We start from the raw sequence: 20,480 nt of genomic DNA, 5'->3' as shown, positions 1-20,480 counted from the left end.
TGGTGGTGGTGGTGGTGGCGGTGGTGGTGGTGAGGGTGGTGGTGGTGGTGGTGGCGGTGGTGGCGGTGTTGGTTGTGGTGGTCGTGGTGGTGGTGGGGGTGGGGGTGGTGGCAGTGGTGGTGGTGGTGGTGGCGGTGGGGGTGGTGGTCGTGGTGGTACTGGTGGTGTTGGTGGTGGTCGTGGTGGCGGTGGTGGCGGCGGTGGTGGTGGTGGTGGTGGTGGCGGTGGCGGTGGTGTTGGTTGTGGTGGTCGTGGTGGTGGCGGTGGTGTTGGTTGTGGTGGTCGTGGTGGTGGTGGTTGTGGTGGTCGTGGTGGTGGCGGTGGTGTTGGTTGTGGTGGTCGTGGTGGTGGTGGTTGTGGTGGTGGTTGTGGTGGTGGAGTAATTGCAGTGAGGCGTGAAGAGACTAGGATGGAGTCTCGTTCTGCAAGTCAACCATAGAGATACTTAGGGATACAGAGAGACCCACAGAGATACACAGATACTCTGAGATACACAGGGACCCACAGAGACCCACAGAGACCCACAGAGATACACAGAGATACACAGAGACCCACAGAGACACAGACAGACACACACATAGACACACAGAGACACAGACACCCACACAGACAACAAAGATAATAAAGATAACAAAGATCCCCCATTTAGCCTTAACAGACTGTAGGGGCAAGTGCTGTTAGCGAGCACCTATGAAGGCCGGAACGGTACACGAGGGGGTGGGTGGCCAGCACCACGCCCGACCGCCTTTGTCTCCCCAGTGGCAATGTTTACACACCGCACCAGGTACTCATTTGAGGCTGAGTCGACCTAGGGGAGGCCCGGCCCCGGGACCGGTTCAGATAATCGTCACTGGTGTTGGCCGTGAGCGGGAATCAAACCCGGGTCGCCAGGTTCATAGCGCAGCGTAGCGCTAACCGCTACACTATCGCTCCCCACACACACATAGACACACACATAGACACACACATAGACACACACATAGACACACACATAGACACACAGACACACACACAGACACACACAGACACACACGCCCCCACCCCCCCCCCCCCACAGTGCCACCAACAACCACCACCACCCACCACCAGCACCACCAACCACCACCCACTACCAGCACCACCAACCACCACCACCCACTACCACCCATCACCACCCACCACCACCGACTACCACCACCACGCCCATCCGCCTGAATCTCCCCAATGCTGCTGCTGTTGATGTTGTGTACCAGGTACTCACTTGAGGCTGGTGTAGCGGTGTATAGTGAACATCGCCACTGGAGAGACAAAGGCGGTCGGGCGTGGTGCTGGTAGCCACCCACCCCCTCGTGTGCCACGGTGCCGGTAGCCTTCACAGGTGATGCTCGCTAACAGCACTTGCCCCTACAGTCTGTTAGAGGCTACACGGGGGACCTTTGTCTGTGTCTACCTTAGCTACTGCTAGGCAAGGGCTGTGTGCGTGTCACAGACACAGATACACAGTGTGTAGCTACTGCTAGGCAAGGGCTGTGTGCGTGTCACAGACAGAGTGTAGCTACTGCTAGGCAAGGGGCTGTGTACGTGTCACAGACAGTGTAGCTACTGCTAGGCAAGGGCTGTGTACGTGTCACAGACACAGTGTGTAGCTACTGCTAGGCAAGGGCTGTGTGCGTGTCACAGACACAGTGTAGCTACTGCTAGGCAAGGGCTGTGTGCGTGTTACAGACACAGTGTGTAGCTACTGCTAGGCAAGGGCTGTGTACGTGTCACAGACAGTGTAGCTACTGCTAGGCAAGGGCTGTGTACGTGTCACAGAGTGTGTAGCTACTGCTAGGCAAGGGCTGTGTGCGTGTCACAGACACACAGTGTGTAGCTACTGCTAGGCAAGGGCTGTGTACGTGACACAGACACAGTGTAGCTACTGCTAGGCAAGGGCTGTGTACGTGTCACGACACAGTGTAGCTACTGCTAGGCAAGGGCTGTGTTCGTGTCACAGACAGACTGTGTAGCTACTGCTAGGCAAGGGCTGTGTGCGTGTCACAGACACAGTGTGTAGCTACTGCTAGGCAAGGGCTGTGTGCGTGTCACAGACACAGATACACAGTGTGTAGCTACTGCTAGGCAAGGGCTGTGTGCGTGTCACAGACAGAGTGTAGCTACTGCTAGGCAAGGGCTGTGTACGTGTCACAGACAGTGTAGCTACTGCTAGGCAAGGGCTGTGTACGTGTCACAGACACAGTGTAGCTACTGCTAGGCAAGGGCTGTGTGCGTGTCACAGACAGAGTGTAGCTACTGCTAGGCAAGGGCTGTGTGCGTGTCACAGACACACAGTGTGTAGCTACTGCTAGGCAAGGGCTGTGTGCGTGTCACAGACACACACTGTGTAGCTATTACTAGGCAAGGGCTGTGTGCGTGTCACAGACACAGTGTGTAGCTACTGCTAGGCAAGGGCTGTGTGTATTGTGAGTTACAATGTTCTATTTAGCCCACCACCCCCTATTCTTCCCCCTGCCCCCCCACACGTGAGAATGGTTCGTTCCACTTCTAATAGTGGTCCTCTCGGCCTGGGCGATACCACCAGTTGGCGGGGGAGGGGGGGGAAGCCTGGCGGTGGGGAGTGATGCTCATTGGGTAGTGATGGGGTTTTTGCGTGGTGTATTTACATACCCCCACTTCTACCCCCCCTTCTCCCCTCCCCCCTTCTACCCCCCCTTCTACCCCCCCTTATCCCCTCCCCCTTATCCCCCCCCCTTCTCCAATCCCCCTTCCCCCCCCCCCTTATCCCCTCCCCCCTTCTCCCCCCCCCCTTTTCCCCTCCCCCCCTTCTCCCCCCCTTATCCTCTCCCCCTTCTCCCCCCCCTTTTCCCCTCCCCCCTTCTACCCCCCCCCCCTTCTCCCCCCCTTATCCCCTCCCCCTTCTCTCCCTCTTCTCCCCCCCTTATCCCCTCCCCCTTCTCCCCCCCCCCCCCCCTTCTCTCCTCCCCCTTCTCCCCTCCTCCCCTTCTACCCTCCCCCTTCTCCCCCCTTCTCTCCCCCCTTCTCCCCCCCCCCTCTCCCCCCCCCACCCCCCATAGTCACTTGGGGTTTGTCTTTCCCCCTCTTCTGTGTCGCCACGAGTTCAAGTCGAGAGTCGCTGGGGTGCAACGGGCGAATTGGGGCGATTGCCCCGGGACCCGCACTTTGGGGGGAGGTGGAGGAGGTGGAGGAGGAGGGGAACAACTCCCCCCCCCGCCCCAGGGACGGCTCAGGGTCTAGTCAGTCTCGCGAGGCTCCCCGAGACCGAGACTCTGCGTTGCTGCGTGGTTGCTGTTCAATATTCGCTCTGTTGTTGTTATTTAACTTTGATTATTTAAGTTTGCTTCTCAAAGGTGTCACCTCGTGCGGTCTCTCTCGTCTCTTCTCTCTCTTCTCCCTCTCCTTTTTTTTATTACGATCAGAGGAGACGAGAAGATGCTCGGTGTAGTCGGCATTTGGCTTAGTTCATTTCGAGTTTTTTTAAAAAAAAAATGCTTTGCTTTATGTAAACCTCCTCCCGCACCCACCCACCCACCACCCTTTTTAAATGTAAGATTTAACAAAATATGTCTCGCTCTGCTCTCCTTACACCTTTCCCTCTCTACCCCCCCTCCTCCTCTCTCTCTCTCTACCCTCTCTCGCCCTACTCTGTGTCTATCATCATCATTATTATTAATCTACGACAAGTGCTGCATCTGCACCCTCCAGAACCCCCTTGCCCGCTAGACCCCCTACGGCCTCCGACGCGGGTCGCTCGCCAACATTCCGAGCAGAGCTCCACCGAGCACACGGCCCTCCTCCGGTCCGCCCGCCGCTCCCCGAAGGGCGACACGGCGTGGGTCCTCCATCCCTGTCTCGGTGCTTGTATTGAGACAGGAGCCTGGGCTCCCATCACCATCATCATCACCATCACCACCACCTCTTCCCACGCTGACGACGGCGATCACGACGACCTCCCATGACTGTCGTTCGTCTCTGTGTGTGTGTGTTTTGTGTGTAAACTGAGCAATAAAAGTCGCCTTACATTTTAAAAACCCAAGGCGGAGTTGGGGGGCGGTCGGATTCCATCAATGTCTCTCTCTCTCCGATGTTGATTTTGTCTCGCTCGTTCTACTGGGGGAGGTGGGGGGTGGTTCACGATGGCCGTGTCGGAGGGAGTCAGTGCCGCATGAAGCTATTGCGATGCCTGGAGCACGTGTTGTTTTTTTAATAAGGGGCTCTACATTTTTTTATATAAAACACTTAAATATTAAAACAGTTTTATTTTTAAACTTGCATAGTAAAGTAATTGTTATTTTTTTTTCCATTTGCCAAACAGCCCAGATAATTCGACAAATCGCTAACCTTCAACACCCAGTCGCTCATAAAAGCTAAAGGCAGTATAGTACTATAGTAATAGAGCAAGTGCCGCATGAAGCTAGTGCGGGACCTGGAGCACGTTGTTGTGTTTTTTAAAGGGGCTCTACATTTATTTAAAAACACGTGAATATTAAAAACACATCTTCTTTGGTTCTTTCGGTAAAGTCACCACGTAGAATGAGAATAAAATAATAAAATAAAACAATAAAATTCCCACGACGTTTCGGCCACAACACAAGTGGCCTTCTTCAGGTGAAAGGAACAAATGAATTCATTGTAGCTCTGTCGTCCCGACAGGTTTGTTCCTTTCACCTGAAGAAGGCCACTTGTGTTGTGGCCGAAACGTCGTGAGAATTTTATTGTTTTATTTTATTATTTTATTCTCATTCTACGTGACTTTACCGATAGAACCAAAGAAGATGAATCCTTACAGTCACGAAAGCAAAATCGAAAATTAAAAACACAGTTTTAAATCTTTACTTAAAGCTTTCGTGACTGCAGGAATTCATAATCTTTGGGTCTTTTGGTAAAGTCACGTAGATGAGTTTCAAATAAAAGAACGTTCTTTTATTTGAATCTCCAGAAAGCTGTTATTTTTTTTCATTTGCCAAACAGCCCGGATAATTCGACAAATCGCAAACCTTAAACACCGAGTCGTTCATAAAAGCTAAAGGCAGTATAGTACTATAGCAATAGAGCAAGTGTCGCATGAAGCTAGTGCGGGACCTGGAGCACGTTTTTTAAAGGGGCTCTACATTTATTTAAAAACACGTAAATATTAACAACACATCTTCTTTGGTTCTTTCGGTAAAGTCACCACGTAGAATGAGAATGAAATAATAAAATAAAACAATAAAATTATCACGACGTTTCGGCCACAACACAAGTGGCCTTTTGATTTAAAGCTTTCGTGACTGCAGTAATTCATATTCTTAGCCCTTTCGGTAAAGTCACGTTGAAGGGAAACAATAATATATATAACAATAAAAATTCTCACGACGTTTCGACCATAACACAAACGGTCGTCATCAGGTGTGTCGGTTTGCGTTAATTTATTTATAAATTTATTTATAAATTAACGCAAACCAAATTTATTTATAAATTAACGCAAACCGACACACCTGATGACGACCGTTTGTGTTATGGTCGAAACGAGCATTTTTTTATTGTTTTATATATTTTATTGTTTCCCTTCCACGTGACTTTACCGAAAGAGCTAATACAAGTGGTCTTCTTCAGGTGAAAGGAACAAACCTGTCGGGACGACAGAGCTACAATGAATTGTTTTATTTTATTATTTTATTCTCATTCTACGTGGTGGTGACTTTACCGAATGAACCAAAGAAGATGAATCCTTGCAGTCACGAAAGCTTTAAGTCGAAAATTAAAAACACAGTTTTAAATCTTTACTTAAAGCTTTCGTGACTGCAGGAATTCATAATGTTTGTGTCTTTTGTTAAAGTCACGTAGATGGGTTTCAAATAAAATAATGTTCTTTTATTTGAATCTATCTTCGGAAAGCTAATTGTTATTTTTTTCATTTGCCAAACAGCCCGGATAATTCGACAAATCGCTAACCTTAAACATCCCGCTCGTTCGTACAAGTCGAAGGCAGTATAGTACTCTAGTTACAAAGCAAGTGCAGAATCGCTGAACCGGAATTGAGAGCTCGATTGCATTTCGCTAGCGGGGCCCCTTGAAAGTGCGGGGTGCTGCCCGCTAGCATGTGAAGCTACTTGTGCTATCGGAATCATAACAGTTATCATATCACTATAATAGCATTATAATAATTATATAATATAATATCAATAACATAATTATAATCTAAGTATAATATATTTGTAATATGATTATATAATATAATTGTAAGTATATAATTATGATAATATATTCGTAATATAATTATAATAATATAAATTTTGATTTAAAGCTTTCGTGACTGCAGTGATTCATATTCTTGGTTCTTTCGGTAAAGTCACGTTGAAGGGAAACAATAAAATTGTAAAATATATAAATTATAAAATATATATTTTATTGTTTCCCTTCAACGTGACTTTACCGAAAGAACAAATAATATATAGAATTATAATTACATTATAATCCGGCACTGGAGTGGAACGGCAGTGGCAAGGAGCCCCTGAACACGCTGTCCCATCTGCTGCGTGGCGTTGCTGGACCTCTGTGGGGGGGGGTGTAAGGAAGAAGAAAAATCAACAACAACAGAAAGAGCTTCCAAAGGTCATCGGATTCGCCCTTGCGCGCTTGGGTCAAGGTTCTGATTGTGGATGGAGTGACGTCTCTGCGTTCCTCCTGCCGCGCTCGTTACATGTGGCCGCTAACACCCTCACCCACCACCACCTTCATACGTAGAGGACCGCAGAACTTGGGAAATTGTTGGTATCGTTACCGGCAGCTCGCCGGCCTGCTGCTGCCGCCTTGACGTTCGTTCTCTCTGCGAGAGCGGGCAAATACCGACACGGACATCGTGAGAATCGCCTAACACAGCCAAAGTGAGAAACCCCGTGACACAGCCATTGGGGACAGCCTGACACAGCAATTATAAATCCCCTGACACAGCCATCGTGAGAACCGCCTGACACAGCCGCTGTCAGCAGACACACACACTACACATACACTACACACACGCAGACACAATACACACACACTACCTACACACTACACACACACCACACACATTACACACACCACACACATTACACACACCACACACACACCTTACACTACCCACACCACACTACACCACACACTACACTACACACACACCACACACTACACTACACACACCACACTACACACACCACACACTACACTACACACACCACACTACACTACACACACTACACTACACACACCACACTACACTACACACAATACACACACTACACACACCACACACACCACACACTACACACAAGCATACTACACACACACCACACACTACACTACACACACTACACACTACACTACACACACTACACCACACACACTACACATTACACTACACACAACAACAACAACCGCCATTCGCCACTAAGTGGCGGTGACGTCACCACGACGCTTGTGCCAGGCTATGTGCACCCTGAGGCCACGTGAAGTGTCGAACTCCCGCTGGCAGGAGGTCACGGGGCAGACCCAGGTGCCACGGGTCGACTGACTGAGATGACTGGCTGATGCACCACCTGTGCCCCCTACTGTGCCAACCTGCTGTTCTTTAGCCACCCGGCGCTCCGCTCGTTGTTCTGGGCAGTTGGAGGGCGACTACCTCCAACTGCCCAGTAGCGTCCTTCACGAGCCTCCTCCACAGAGGCCGATCTTGACACCGCTGGTACCAGTCATCGGCAAGTCCACTCAGCTCCATGTCCTCCTGTACCACATCACTCCATCTCTTCTCTAGCCCGTGCCGCGCCCGCATAGCCCTCTCAATCCGGCCGAACAAAAGCTGTTTCGGCATGCGGTGGCTGGGCATGCGGGCTACATGACCCAGCCATCGCAGCCTTCCCCGCCGGAGGAGCTCACCGATGGGACCTTGCCCAGATCTTTCAAGGATTTGTGAGCTCACACAATCCAGTCTGGTTAAACTCAGGATGAATCGTAGGCAGGCCAGCCTAAATGTTTCTAACCGGTGAAGATGTTCCATTTGGGGGGTCCACGTTTCGCAAGCGTAGAGAAGGGAGGGAATGACCGTGGCCGAGAAGACCTGAAGCTTAGTGCGGAGCGACAGACCAGGTAGCTTCCACACAGCGTTACGCAACCGATGAAAAGATTGCCGCTCGACTGATTCGGAGTGAGACCTCTGCTGTTAAACTGGAGCCAGTCATAAGCACACTGCCCAGGTATGGGAAACTCTCCACTCTCTCCACAACTGCCCCATCACCGATTGGGAGTTGTGGGGGTGGAGTGTCCGATGGTACAAAATACCCAGGCAGGTGCTTAGTTTTGGTGGGGCTGATGGTAAGGCCCCACCTCTTAGTGGCACGCTCCAGTCTCAGCAGCAGCGTCTCCAACTCCTCCTCTGAATGAGCAGCTATTACCAAATCATCAGCATACATAACGTGGTTGAGCAATAGGGAGCCATCCCTTGACCGCACCCGGGCGTCGATCAGCCTCCCATTATATCTGTACCATATGGAGATTCCCCCAGTACAGCTATTGAAGGCTTCACGAACTACGTGGTCAAAATAGATGTTAAATAATGTGGGAGCCAGAGGACATCCCTGTCGCACCCCAAGGTGTAGAGGGAATGGCTCTGACTCCCGGCCACGTAATTTTACCCGGGCCCGCTCACCATCATGAAGGTCCTTAATGATCGTGAGCAGAGGGTCAGGTACTCCAAAAGCACGAAGAACAACCCAGAGCCCAGGCCTACTGATGGTATCATAGGCCTTGACCAGGTCAATAAAGCAGAGATGTAGGTCTTGTTGGAATTCCCTACACCTCTGCTGTAGCAGACGGACAGAAAATATGGCATCTGTGCAGGACCGCCCTTTCCTGAAACCGCATTGGGGCTTCGCAAGCCTCTCCTCAGCGTGCCTGGCAAGGCGATGCTGAATAATCCTTGCCAGGACCTTTCCCGGCACACTGAGGAGTGAGATGCCCCTGTAGTTGTTACAGTCTGTGCGGTCCCCCTTCTTAAAAAGGGGGACCACCAGGGCATCCTTCCAATCGTGCGGAACCCGTCCAGTGGTCCAGACCGTTGTTATGATGTCATATAGGGTAGTCTGTGCACAAACACCACCCTCCCTCAGCATTTCGCTTTGGAGATCATCTCTGCCCGCTGCCTTTCCTGGTCTCAGACTCCGGATTGCCTTCAGTACTTCCTCAACAGATGGCACCTCAGCCAGCCACTCACAGGGGGTGACTTCCAATATTTGAGGCACCGCAGCCTCAGCAGGGTCATCCTCACTTTGTGCCGCGATGTTTTCCTGGCTGAGGGATTTTCCCTCCCCCAGGACCTCACAGAAATGCTCAGCAAATCTGCAAACCTGTTCCTGGGGGTCGGAGATTGGATCACCGTTTTTTCTCCTAATGATGGTAATAGGTGTGGCGCTGCAGGTTACTTTTTTGATGGAGTTAAATAGAGATTTGTGATCACGTGCCACTGAGGCAGACTCCATCTCCTCAGCAACCCACGACCACCACCCATCCTTGCAGCGCCTCACGGCTCTCCGAACCTCCGAGCGAAGGCTGCGGTAAGCCTCCTCATTCTCTGACGTGGGATTCTGTAGCCGATGACTGTGGGCCTGTCGCTTTTTCTCAACCATCCTGAACACCTCCTCTGTCAGCCAGGGTCTCTGGGGAGGTCTGGACCGCATACCCAAAGCAGCCATTGCAGCTGCATGAGTCATAGTCCTAAACCTCGCCCATTTACCCTCGACATCAGGAGGAGTCGGGGACGATGTCAATCCCAGCCGCAAGCGATGATGAAATTCTCGCTTGCAACTTTCATCAGATAACTGAGACCAGGCCACTTTAGGTTGGAATGGGGTCCTGGGTGTACACCCACCACCGGAGTGGAAGAATGGCAAGCGCATCTTACAGATGACTGGTCGATGGTCAGAGGGCAGATCAGCTCCACGGTAGGTCCTGGTGTCAAGGACATGGGCTCGCATTCGCTGGTCCGTCACTATGTAGTCCAGCAGATGTTCTTGCTTGGACCCGGCATGCAACCATGATGTTGTGTGGATGCGCCGTTGCCGGAACAGCGTGTTGGTAATTACAAGCCCATGGGCTGCACAAAAATCTAGCAGCCTCCTACCGTTGTTATTGAGCTGATCTGGCCCATGCCCTCCAATCACTCCAGACCAGGTGCCAGTATCATGACCAACTCGGGCATTGAAGTCACTCAACATGATGACTCTATCCTGAGGGGCCACTTTAGCCAGCACCTGTGACAGGAGGTCATAGAAGGCATCTGACTCATCGGCCTTGCCTGCATCCCTCTACGGATGTTCATCTTCAGTGGGGGCATAAGTAACCACGACCACCATTCCTCGCCTCTGGTTGATGGAAGGCGAGCCCAAAGTAGCCTGGTGCTTACAGCTTCCCACGCCTCACCGCCACGCTCCCCCGCCCCCTTCATTCTTTTGTTCAAAAGAAGAGCCACACCCTGTTGTTTGGCAGTCTGCTGCCCCGAGTAGAGGACTGTCCACCCCTCATGGTGGCAGGAGCCAGAGCCGGTCCACCGGACCTCCTGAATGCCACATAGCTCCAGGCGGTACCGGTCCAGCTCCCGACAGAGGAGTGGCAGCCTCTCCTCCGCTGTGAGCGTTCGAACATTCCACGTGGCCACACGTAGTGGCTTTTCGTTGTTTCTGGAGGAGCCCCGAGGGTAGATATTCAATCCCCTGGCTCCGCCAATTGGGGTTTGGCCAGGAGACGTCATAGACGCCTAGCCCCCCGGGGCCTACGGCACAAGCTTATTAGTTACATATTTCAGTTTAACTCGTGGTTTAGTGGTAATTAATTGAAGGTGGAGGGGTTACCAGCCCCTCACACCCGTCTAGAGCCCCCGTTTAGCCCCTGTGGTGGACACATATGCCATGAGGGGAGGAGCCAATCAAAATTGGACCTCCCCCCACAGCACTGTCCACGACAGAGTTGCCCGTCCGGCACCGCGAGGATGGTTTCAAATTAAGCAACCATTGGAAAGATGTTCTAAATCGAACTAAACATTAAACTAATTTCAATGGTACAGTAAATTTTTTAAGTAGTGGTACCCCAAACTTTCGCAGCTCTTATAAATTCCCTTTTCACACCATCAATAGGTAAACTCCCCCCCCCCCCCGCGCCAGACGGCAAGTCCACCGGCACGTACACCACCTCTTTTCTAAAATCGGCCAATCAAATGCAAATTTTTATGCTAATTTCTTTGTCAGGACACCTTGTTTGCTCGCACACAGTTTAAAGGTCCGCTGTCTGAGCGTGGTTGTGTTTCGCTAAATTCTCCAGTTTGATTAGTACTAGGTGCCTCGGTGAATGTATATGATCTGACTTTAACATAGCTATTTCTGTGACCAGTTACAAGCTAATCACTCAGCTATTTCAATACTAAATTCTATGCTAATTCCTTTGTAAAGGGGTACCTCTGCGGATGTGTATACTTTAACTTAGCTATTTCAATGCTAAATTCTATGCTAATTCCTTTGTCAAGGGGTACCTCTGCGGATGTGTATACTTTAACTTAGCTATTTCAATGAGCCATTTCAATGCTAAATTCTATGCTAATTCCTTTGTCAAGGGGTACCTCTGCGGATGTGTATACTTTAACTTAGCTATTTCAATGCTAAATTCTATGTTAATTCTTTTGTCAAGGGGTACCTCTGCGGATGTGTATACTTTAACTTAGCTATTTCAATGAGCCATTTCAATGCTAAATTCTATACTAATTCCTTTGTCAAGGGGTACCTCTGCGGATGTGTATACTTTAACTTAGCTATTTCAATGCTAAATTCCATGCTAATTCCTTTGTCAAGGGGTACCTCTGCGGATGTGTATACTTTAACTTAGCTATCTCAATGCTAAATTCTATGCTAATTCCTTTGTCAAGGCGCTTTGTTTCTTCTCACACAGCTTAAAGGTCGTGATCTGAGCGTGGCTTTTTCACTCCAGCGCTGTCCTCCAGACAGTCTCGTCCCTTCACCTGATGAAGGCCGCTTGTGTTGTGGCCGAAACGTCGTGATTTTTTGTTATTTTATTTTTCACCTACGTGACTTTACCCAATAGAACCAGAGAGTATGGATCCTAGCAGTCACGAACGCTTTAAATCTAGAATTGAATAGGTAGGGGGTTAAATTTTGATTTAAAGCTTTCGTGACTGCAGTAATTCATATTCTTAGTTTTTTCGGTAAAGTCACGTTGAAGAGAAACAACAAAATAACAAAATATATATAAAACAATAAAAAATTCTCACGACGTTTCGACCATAACTCAAACGGTCATCATCAGGTGTGTCGGTTTGCATAAATTTATTTTGAAAACGGCATATTTATTTATATATATAAAAATAACGTTTGCGTCACGCGCAACGATGGCAGTTTGCCCAGGACTAGTCCATCTATTTTTTTTTTGAAAAGAGGAGGGGGGAGACGAAATTTGTTTTTATGTATGCTGTCTGAAAGGCACTGTAAGCGTGAACAATCAATCAAGAACTGAAATGATTTATCAAATCTTTCCAATGATTGCTAAGATAGAATCCATCTTCTCGGTTGAAATTGTCTCTGTGTTTGTATATGTGGATAGCCTTCCCACGGATTCCCACCACCATCCATCACAGAAGAATTCTCTCATCAAGACTCTGTATCATAGAGCCCAATGCATATCCGACCAGGAACACATAAGCAGTGAACTCAAGCACGTACACCAAGCTCTTAGGGCTAATGGTTACTCCGACTATACAATCCGCAAAGCTATCACTCAAACCATGAAGAAGAACCCTCTTGAGGAGCCTTTCAAAACCATCACTTTACCCTACATTGCTGGGATCACAAAAAAGATCTCCAAAATCTTGAATAAACACAAGATCCAGGTCCGTTTCAACACATTACATAAAATCCGTGATCTGGTTCCGTCTGTAAAAGATGTGATTCCGGACATACAATACCCTGGTGTCTACAAACTAAGTTGCCTCTGTGGTAGTAGTTACATTGGAGAAACCAAACGCCATATCTCGGACCGCATTCGTGAACATAAAGCAGACCTTAAACACGGTAGGACCAACACCTCGGCCGTAGCAGATCATTGTTCTAATTCAGTAGGCTCACATGCCATTGACTTTTCCAAGACGGAGGTTCTTTGTAAGCCATCTGGCTTCCATGAGAGATTCGTTCATGAGGCTATCCACATATACAAACACAGAGACAATTTCAACCGAGAAGATGGATTCTATCTTAGCAATCATTGGAAAGATTTGATAAATCATTTCAGTTCTTGATTGATTGTTCACGCTTACAGTGCCTTTCAGACAGCATACATAAAAACAAATTTCGTCTCCCCCCTCCTCTTTTCAAAAAAAAAAAATAGATGGACTAGTCCTGGGCAAACTGCCATCGTTGCGCGTGACGCAAACGTTATTTTTATATATATAAATAAATATGCCGTTTTCAAAATAAATTTATGCAAACCGACACACCTGATGATGACCGTTTGAGTTATGGTCGAAACGTCGTGAGAATTTTTTATTGTTTTATATATATTTTGTTATTTTGTTGTTTCTCTTCAACGTGACTTTACCGAAAAAACTAAGAATAGGTAGGGGGTTGTTTTTTCCGGACACACACACACCACACACACACACTACACACACGCCCCTTGCAATCGATTGCCGAGTCGACAACACCGTCGATCTCCATCGCCGCAGCGATCGATCTCCGACCTCTGCGATCGATCTCCGGACTCTGCGATCGACTGCTTCGGCCTGAGCCGGTGAAGGTTTTATTGCGACGAGGAAGCGCCGTCCGTCCACTCAACAGCAACCGCCACCACGAACACAACAATCTAACAAAAATAAACAAACAAACATGAAGCGACGTTTTAAATGAACGACTCGGCATGTCGAGCGATAGTTATCGCGCTAAAATGTAAATTTATTTCGTTAGTTGTTTTTCTCCCTCCTCTCCTCACAACCGGTTGACCCCAATGGACGACAGTGATCCCCGGTACGACCCCCCCCCCCTCTTGCACACCCCTGCCGGGCGAGGCGCGTGTCGAGCGGTAGAGAAACTAGGAGAGGCCGGTGCCTCCTCCCGGGGTTAGGCCTCGTCATTTACCGGATTGTTTTAAAGCTTTCGTGACTGCAGGGATTCATATTCTTGGTTCTTTCGGTAAAGTCACCACGTTAGAATATATATATTTTTAAAATTATTTTATTGTTTCCCTTTCTACGTGACTTTACCGAAAGAACCAAGAATATATATACCGGATCGTTTACGCCGTGTGGGGGAATTCATTTGTCGCTAATCGAGCTGCGAATATTTACAAACAACATCATTATTATCATTATTATTAAATAACGCCGCTTAAGTGCGTGTATATATAGGGGGGTGGGTGGACTAAATTACTGCGGGGTTTTTTTTACCAACGCTGCCTCAGCATTCGCAACGGTGTTCTTAGCCGACGTTTCTGTGCGGCAGATAAGAACAATTTTATAATAATATTATTGTTGTTATTATTAAACTCGCGTCGTGTTAATAATTGTCTTATAAACCGCGCTGTCTTTTTTTGTCTTCAGTTTTAAAAACTAAAAAACAACGCGAAATAAATCCCCCTCCTCTTCCTCCCCCCAGCATAAACGATGATTTTGATATTCTTGATTCTTTCGGTAAAGTCACGTAGAAGGGAAATAATAAAATAAAAATATATAAAACGATACAATTCTCACGACGTTAAGACTGCAACACAAGCAATCATCAGGTCGAAGGGAAACAATAAAATAATTAAAATATACATATAAAACAATAGAAATTCTCACGACGTTTCGACTGCAACACAAGCAATCATCATCAGGTGTGAAAAACCACAGCAAGAAAATTTTTTTTTCAAATTTTCTTGCTGTGTTTTTCACACCTGATGATGATTGCTTGTGTTTGCAGTCGAAACGTCGCGAGAATTGTATTGTTTTATATTTTTATTATTTTATTGTTTCCCCTTCTAACGTGGTGGTGACTTTACCGAAAGAACCAAGAATGTGAATGATGATTTTGATCTTGAGGCTCCTAGGTCGACTCAGCCTTAAATGAGTAGCCTGGTGCCACGTGTCGTGAACATCGTTTATGTCGCGTGGGGGAGGGGGGGTGGGAAGACAAAGGCGGTCGGGCGTGGTTGCTGGACACTCCTACCCCCTCGTGTGCCACAGTGCCGGTAGCCTTCACAGCACTTGCCCCTACAGCCTGTTAGAGGCTACACGGGGGACCTTTGTCTGTGTCTACCTTCACAGGTGCTGCTGCTACTCGCTACTCACAGCACTTGCCCCTACAGTCTGTTAGAAGCTACACGGGGGACCTTTGTCTGTGTCTACCTTCACAGGTGCTGCTCGCTAACAGCACTTGCCCCTACAGCCTGTTAGAGGCTACACGGGGGACCTTTGTCTGTGTCTACCTTCACAGGCGCTGCTGCTACTCGCTACTCACAGCACTTGCCCCTACAGCCTGTTGGAGGCTACACGGGTGAGCTCTGTCTGTGTGCGTGTCGTCCCCTTGCTCACCCACCCCAGGCTCCAGTGCTGCTCGCTGCTGAGCCGCCTGTCAGCTGCCGTGGGCCGCCTCTTGCTGCTTGTGGCTCCCTGCACGGGGCTGGTGACCTGGGGGCCCGGGCGCGTGGGGGACGTGCTCCACGCCATCCTGGGGCACGGGCTGCGACACCCGCAGGTGATGGCGACGTCAACAACAACACTCGCCTACATCACTCATTGTCATCATCACTCACTCACCATCAACAACAACACTCACCTACATCACTCATTGTCATCATCACTCACTCACCGTCACCAACATCACTCACCTACATCACTCATCACTCACTCACCGTCACTCACCGTCAACAACAACACTCGCCTACATCACTCACCGTCACTCACCGTCACCAATATCACTCATCATCACTCATCATCATCACTCACCTACATCACTCACCATCATCATCACTCACCGTCACCAACATCACTCACCGTCACTCATCATCACCAACATCACTCACCATCAACAACATCACTCGCCTACATCACTCATCGTCACTCATCATCATCACTCACCATCACCAACATCACTCACCGTCACTCATCATCACCAACATCACTCACCATCAACAACATCACTCGCCTACATCACTCATCGTCACTCATCATCATCACTCACCGTCACTCACCGTCACCAACATCACTCACCATCAACAACATCACTCGCCTACATCACTCACCGTCACTCACCGTCACTCACCGTCACCAACATCACTCGCCTACATCACTCATCGTCACTCACCGTCACTCACCATCAACAACATCACTCGCCTACATCACTCACCGTCACTCACCGTCACTCACCGTCACCAACATCACTCGCCTACATCACTCATCGTCACCAACATCACTCGCCTACATCACTCACCGTCACTCATCATCATCACTCACTCACCGTCACCAACATCACTCACCATCACTCACTATCACTCATCATCATCACTCATCATCATAACTCACCGTCACCAACATCACTCACCGTCACCAACATCACCAACATCACTCACCCACATCACTCACCGTCACCAACATCACTCACCGTCACTCATCATCACTCACTCACCGTCACCAACATCACCAACATCACTCACCATCATAACTCACCGTCACCAACATCACTCACTGTCACCAACATCACTCACCAACATCACTCATCATCACTCACTGTCACCAACATCACTCACCATCACGATCATCACTCACCATCATCACTCACCAACATCACTCATCATCACCAACATCACTCACCAACATCACTCATCGTCACTCACCATCATCACTCACTCACCGTCACCAACATCACTCACCATCACTCACCAACATCACTCACCGTCACCAACATCACTCATCATCACTCATCATCATAACTCACCGTCACCAACATCACTCACCATCACCAACATCACTCACCGTCACCAACATCACTAACATCACTCACCGTCACCAACATCACCAACATCATTCACCATCACCAACATCACTCACCGTCACCAACATCACTAACATCACTCACCATCACCAACATCACCAACATCACTCACCATTACCAACATCACTCACCATCACCAACATCACCAACATCACTCACCATCACCAACATCACTCACCATCACCAACATCATTCACCATCACCAACATCATTCACCATCACCAACATCACTCACCATCACAAACATCACTCACCGTCACCAACATCACCAACATCACTCACCATCACCAACATCACTCACCGTCACCAACATCACTCATCATCACTCAACATCACCAACATCATTCACCATCACCAACATCATTCACCATCACCAACATCACTCACCATCACCAACATCACTCACCATCACCAACATCACTCACCGTCACCAACATCACTCATCATCACTCATCATCATAACTCACCGTCACCAACATCACTCACCGTCACCAACATCACGAACATCATTCACCATCACCAACATCACTCATCATCACCAACATCACTCACCATCACCAACATCACCAACATCACTCACCATCACCAACATCACTCACCGTCACCAACATCACTAACATCACTCACCAACATCACTCACCATCACCAGCATCACTCACCATCACCAACATCATTCACCATCACCAACATCACTCACCGTCACCAACATCACCAACATCACTCACCATCACCAGCATCACTCACCATCACCAACATCACTCACCATCACTCATCATCATCACTCATCATCACTCACCATCACCAACATCACTCAACATCACCAACATCACCAAAATCACTCACCAACATAACTCACCGTCACCAACATCACTCATCATCACTCACCGTCACCAACATCACTCACCATCACTAAACATCACTCACCATCACTCACCGTCACCAACATCACTCACCGTCACCAACATCACTCACCATCACTCACCGTCACCAACATCACTCAACATCACCAACATCACTCACCATCACCAACATCACTCACCATCACTCACCGTCACCAACATCACTCAACATCACCAATATCACTCACCAACATCACTCACTATCATCACTCACCGTCACCAACATCACTCACCATCATCACTCACCATCATCACTCACCATCACCAACATCACTCACCATCATCACTCACCGTCACCAACATCACTCACCATCACCAACATCACTCACCATCACTCACCGTCACCAACATCACTCAACATCACTCACCATCACCAACATCACTCACCGTCACCAACATCACTCACCATCACCAACATCACTCACCATCACTCACCATCACCAACATCACTCAACATCACCAACATCACTCACCATCATCACTCACCATCACCAACATCACTCACCGTCACCATCATAACTCACCGTCACCAACATCACTCACCGTCACCAACATCACTCAACATCACTCACCATCACCAACATCATTCACCATCACCAACATCACTCACCGTCACCAACATCACTCACCATCACCAACATCACTCATCATCACTCACCATCACCATCATCACTCACCATCATCACTCACCATCACCAACATCACTCACCGTCACCATCATAACTCACCGTCACCAACATCACTCACCATCACTCATCATCATAACTCACCATCACCAACATCACTCATCATCACTCACCATCACTCACCATCACCAACATCACTCACCATCACTCACCATCATCACTCACCGTCACCAACATCACTCACCATCATCACTCACCATCACCAACATCACTCACCGTCACCAACATCACTCACCGTCACCATCATAACTCACCGTCACCAACATCACTCACCGTCACCAACATCACTCACCGTCACCAACATCACTCACCATCACTCATCATCACTCAACATCACTCACCATCACCAATATCACTCACCATCACCAATATCACTCATCATCATTCACCATCACCAACATCACTCACCGGCATCACTCACCATCACCAACATCACTCACCATCACTCACCATCACTCACCATCACCAATATCACTCATCATCACTCACCATCACTCACCATCACCAACATCACTCACCATCACCGGCATCACTCACCATCACCAACATCACTCATCATCACTCACCATCACCAACATCACTCACCATCACCAACATCACTCACCATCACCAACATCACTCACCATCACCAACATCACTCACCATCACTCACCGTCACCAACATCACTCAACCATCACCAACATCACTCACCATCACCAACATCACCAACATCACCAACATCACTCAACATCACCAACATCACTCACCATCACCAACATCACTCAACATCACCAACATCACTCACCGTCACCAACATCACTCACCGTCACCAACATCACTCACCATCACTCATCATCACTCAACATCACTCACCATCACCAATATCACTCACCATCACCAATATCACTCATCATCATTCACCATCACCAACATCACTCACCGGCATCACTCACCATCACCAACATCACTCACCATCACTCACCATCACTCACCATCACCAATATCACTCATCATCACTCACCATCACCAACATCACTCACCATCACCGGCATCACTCACCATCACCAACATCACTCACCATCACCGGCATCACTCACCATCACCAACATCACTCACCATCACCAACATCACTCACCGTCACCAACATCACTCACCGTCACCAACATCACTCACCGTCACCAACATCACTCACCGTCACCAACATCACTCACCATCACTCATCATCACTCACCATCACTCACCATCACTCACCATCACCAATATCACTCATCATCACTCACCATCACCAACATCACTCACCATCACCGGCATCACTCACCATCACCAACATCACTCACCATCACTCACCATCACTCACCATCGCCAACGGCTGCATGAACCCCGATGATCACTTGCCTATCGTTGTGGTGGTGGTTGAGGGTGGTGGTTGTAGTGGTGGTTGTAGTGGTTGTGGTGGTGGTGGTTGTGGTGATGGTTGTGGGGGTGGTTGTAGTGATGGTTGTGGGGGTGGTTGTAGTGGTTGTAGTGGTTGTGGTGGTGGTTGTGGTGGTGGTTGTAGTGGTTGTGGTGGTGGTGGTTGTTGTAGTGGTTGTAGTGGTGGTTGTGGTGGTGGTTGTAGTGGTTTTGGTGATGGTTGTGGGGGTGGTTGTAGTGATTGTAGTGGTGGTTGTGGTGGTTGTAGTGGTGGTTGTAGTGGTTGTGGTGGTGGTTGTGGTGGTGGTTGTAGTGGTTTTGGTGATGGTTGTGGTGGTGGTTGTAGTGGTTGTGGTGGTGGTTGTGGTGGTGGTTGTAGTGGTTGTAGTGGTGGTTGTGGTGGTGGTTGTGGGGGTGGTTGTAGTGGTTGTGGTGGTTGTAGTGGTTGTAGTGGTGGTTGTAGTGGTGGTTG

General features: G+C 48.7%; 1 protein-coding gene and 1 long non-coding RNA gene across 3 annotated transcripts in view; both read left to right on the top strand.

Annotated features, from left to right (window-relative positions):
* The first annotated feature begins 214 nt into the window (after window positions 1-214).
* On the top strand, window positions 215-4,033 carry LOC142907962 (uncharacterized). The gene is made up of 2 exons (XR_012931437.1): window positions 215-1,357; window positions 3,054-4,033. It is a non-coding gene; the product is annotated as an uncharacterized LOC142907962 (long non-coding RNA).
* Window positions 4,034-13,678: 9,645 nt separating this feature from the next.
* Window positions 13,679-20,480, top strand: part of LOC142907961 (run domain Beclin-1-interacting and cysteine-rich domain-containing protein-like) — a 59,632-nt gene continuing 52,830 nt past the window's right edge. The window contains exons 1-2 of one of the 2 annotated variants that reach the window (XM_076058006.1): window positions 13,679-14,027; window positions 15,581-15,734. In XM_076058006.1, the coding sequence (XP_075914121.1) occupies window positions 14,008-14,027; window positions 15,581-15,734 (174 nt within the window). In that variant the 5' untranslated portion in view covers window positions 13,679-14,007. The remainder of the gene's footprint in view (window positions 14,028-15,580; window positions 15,735-20,480) is intronic. The other variant, XM_076058007.1, reaches the window with a different exon arrangement.

The sequence above is a fragment of the Petromyzon marinus genome, assembly GCF_048934315.1.
Source record: "Petromyzon marinus isolate PM22_M1 ecotype Great Lakes invasive population chromosome 67 unlocalized genomic scaffold, UKy_Petmar_22M1.pri1.0 chr67_unloc.4, whole genome shotgun sequence".
NCBI classification, from domain to species: Eukaryota; Metazoa; Chordata; class Hyperoartia; order Petromyzontiformes; family Petromyzontidae; genus Petromyzon; species Petromyzon marinus.
Note: the sequence above shows the minus strand (reverse complement) of the source record. Positions and strands in the feature narration are given on the sequence as shown.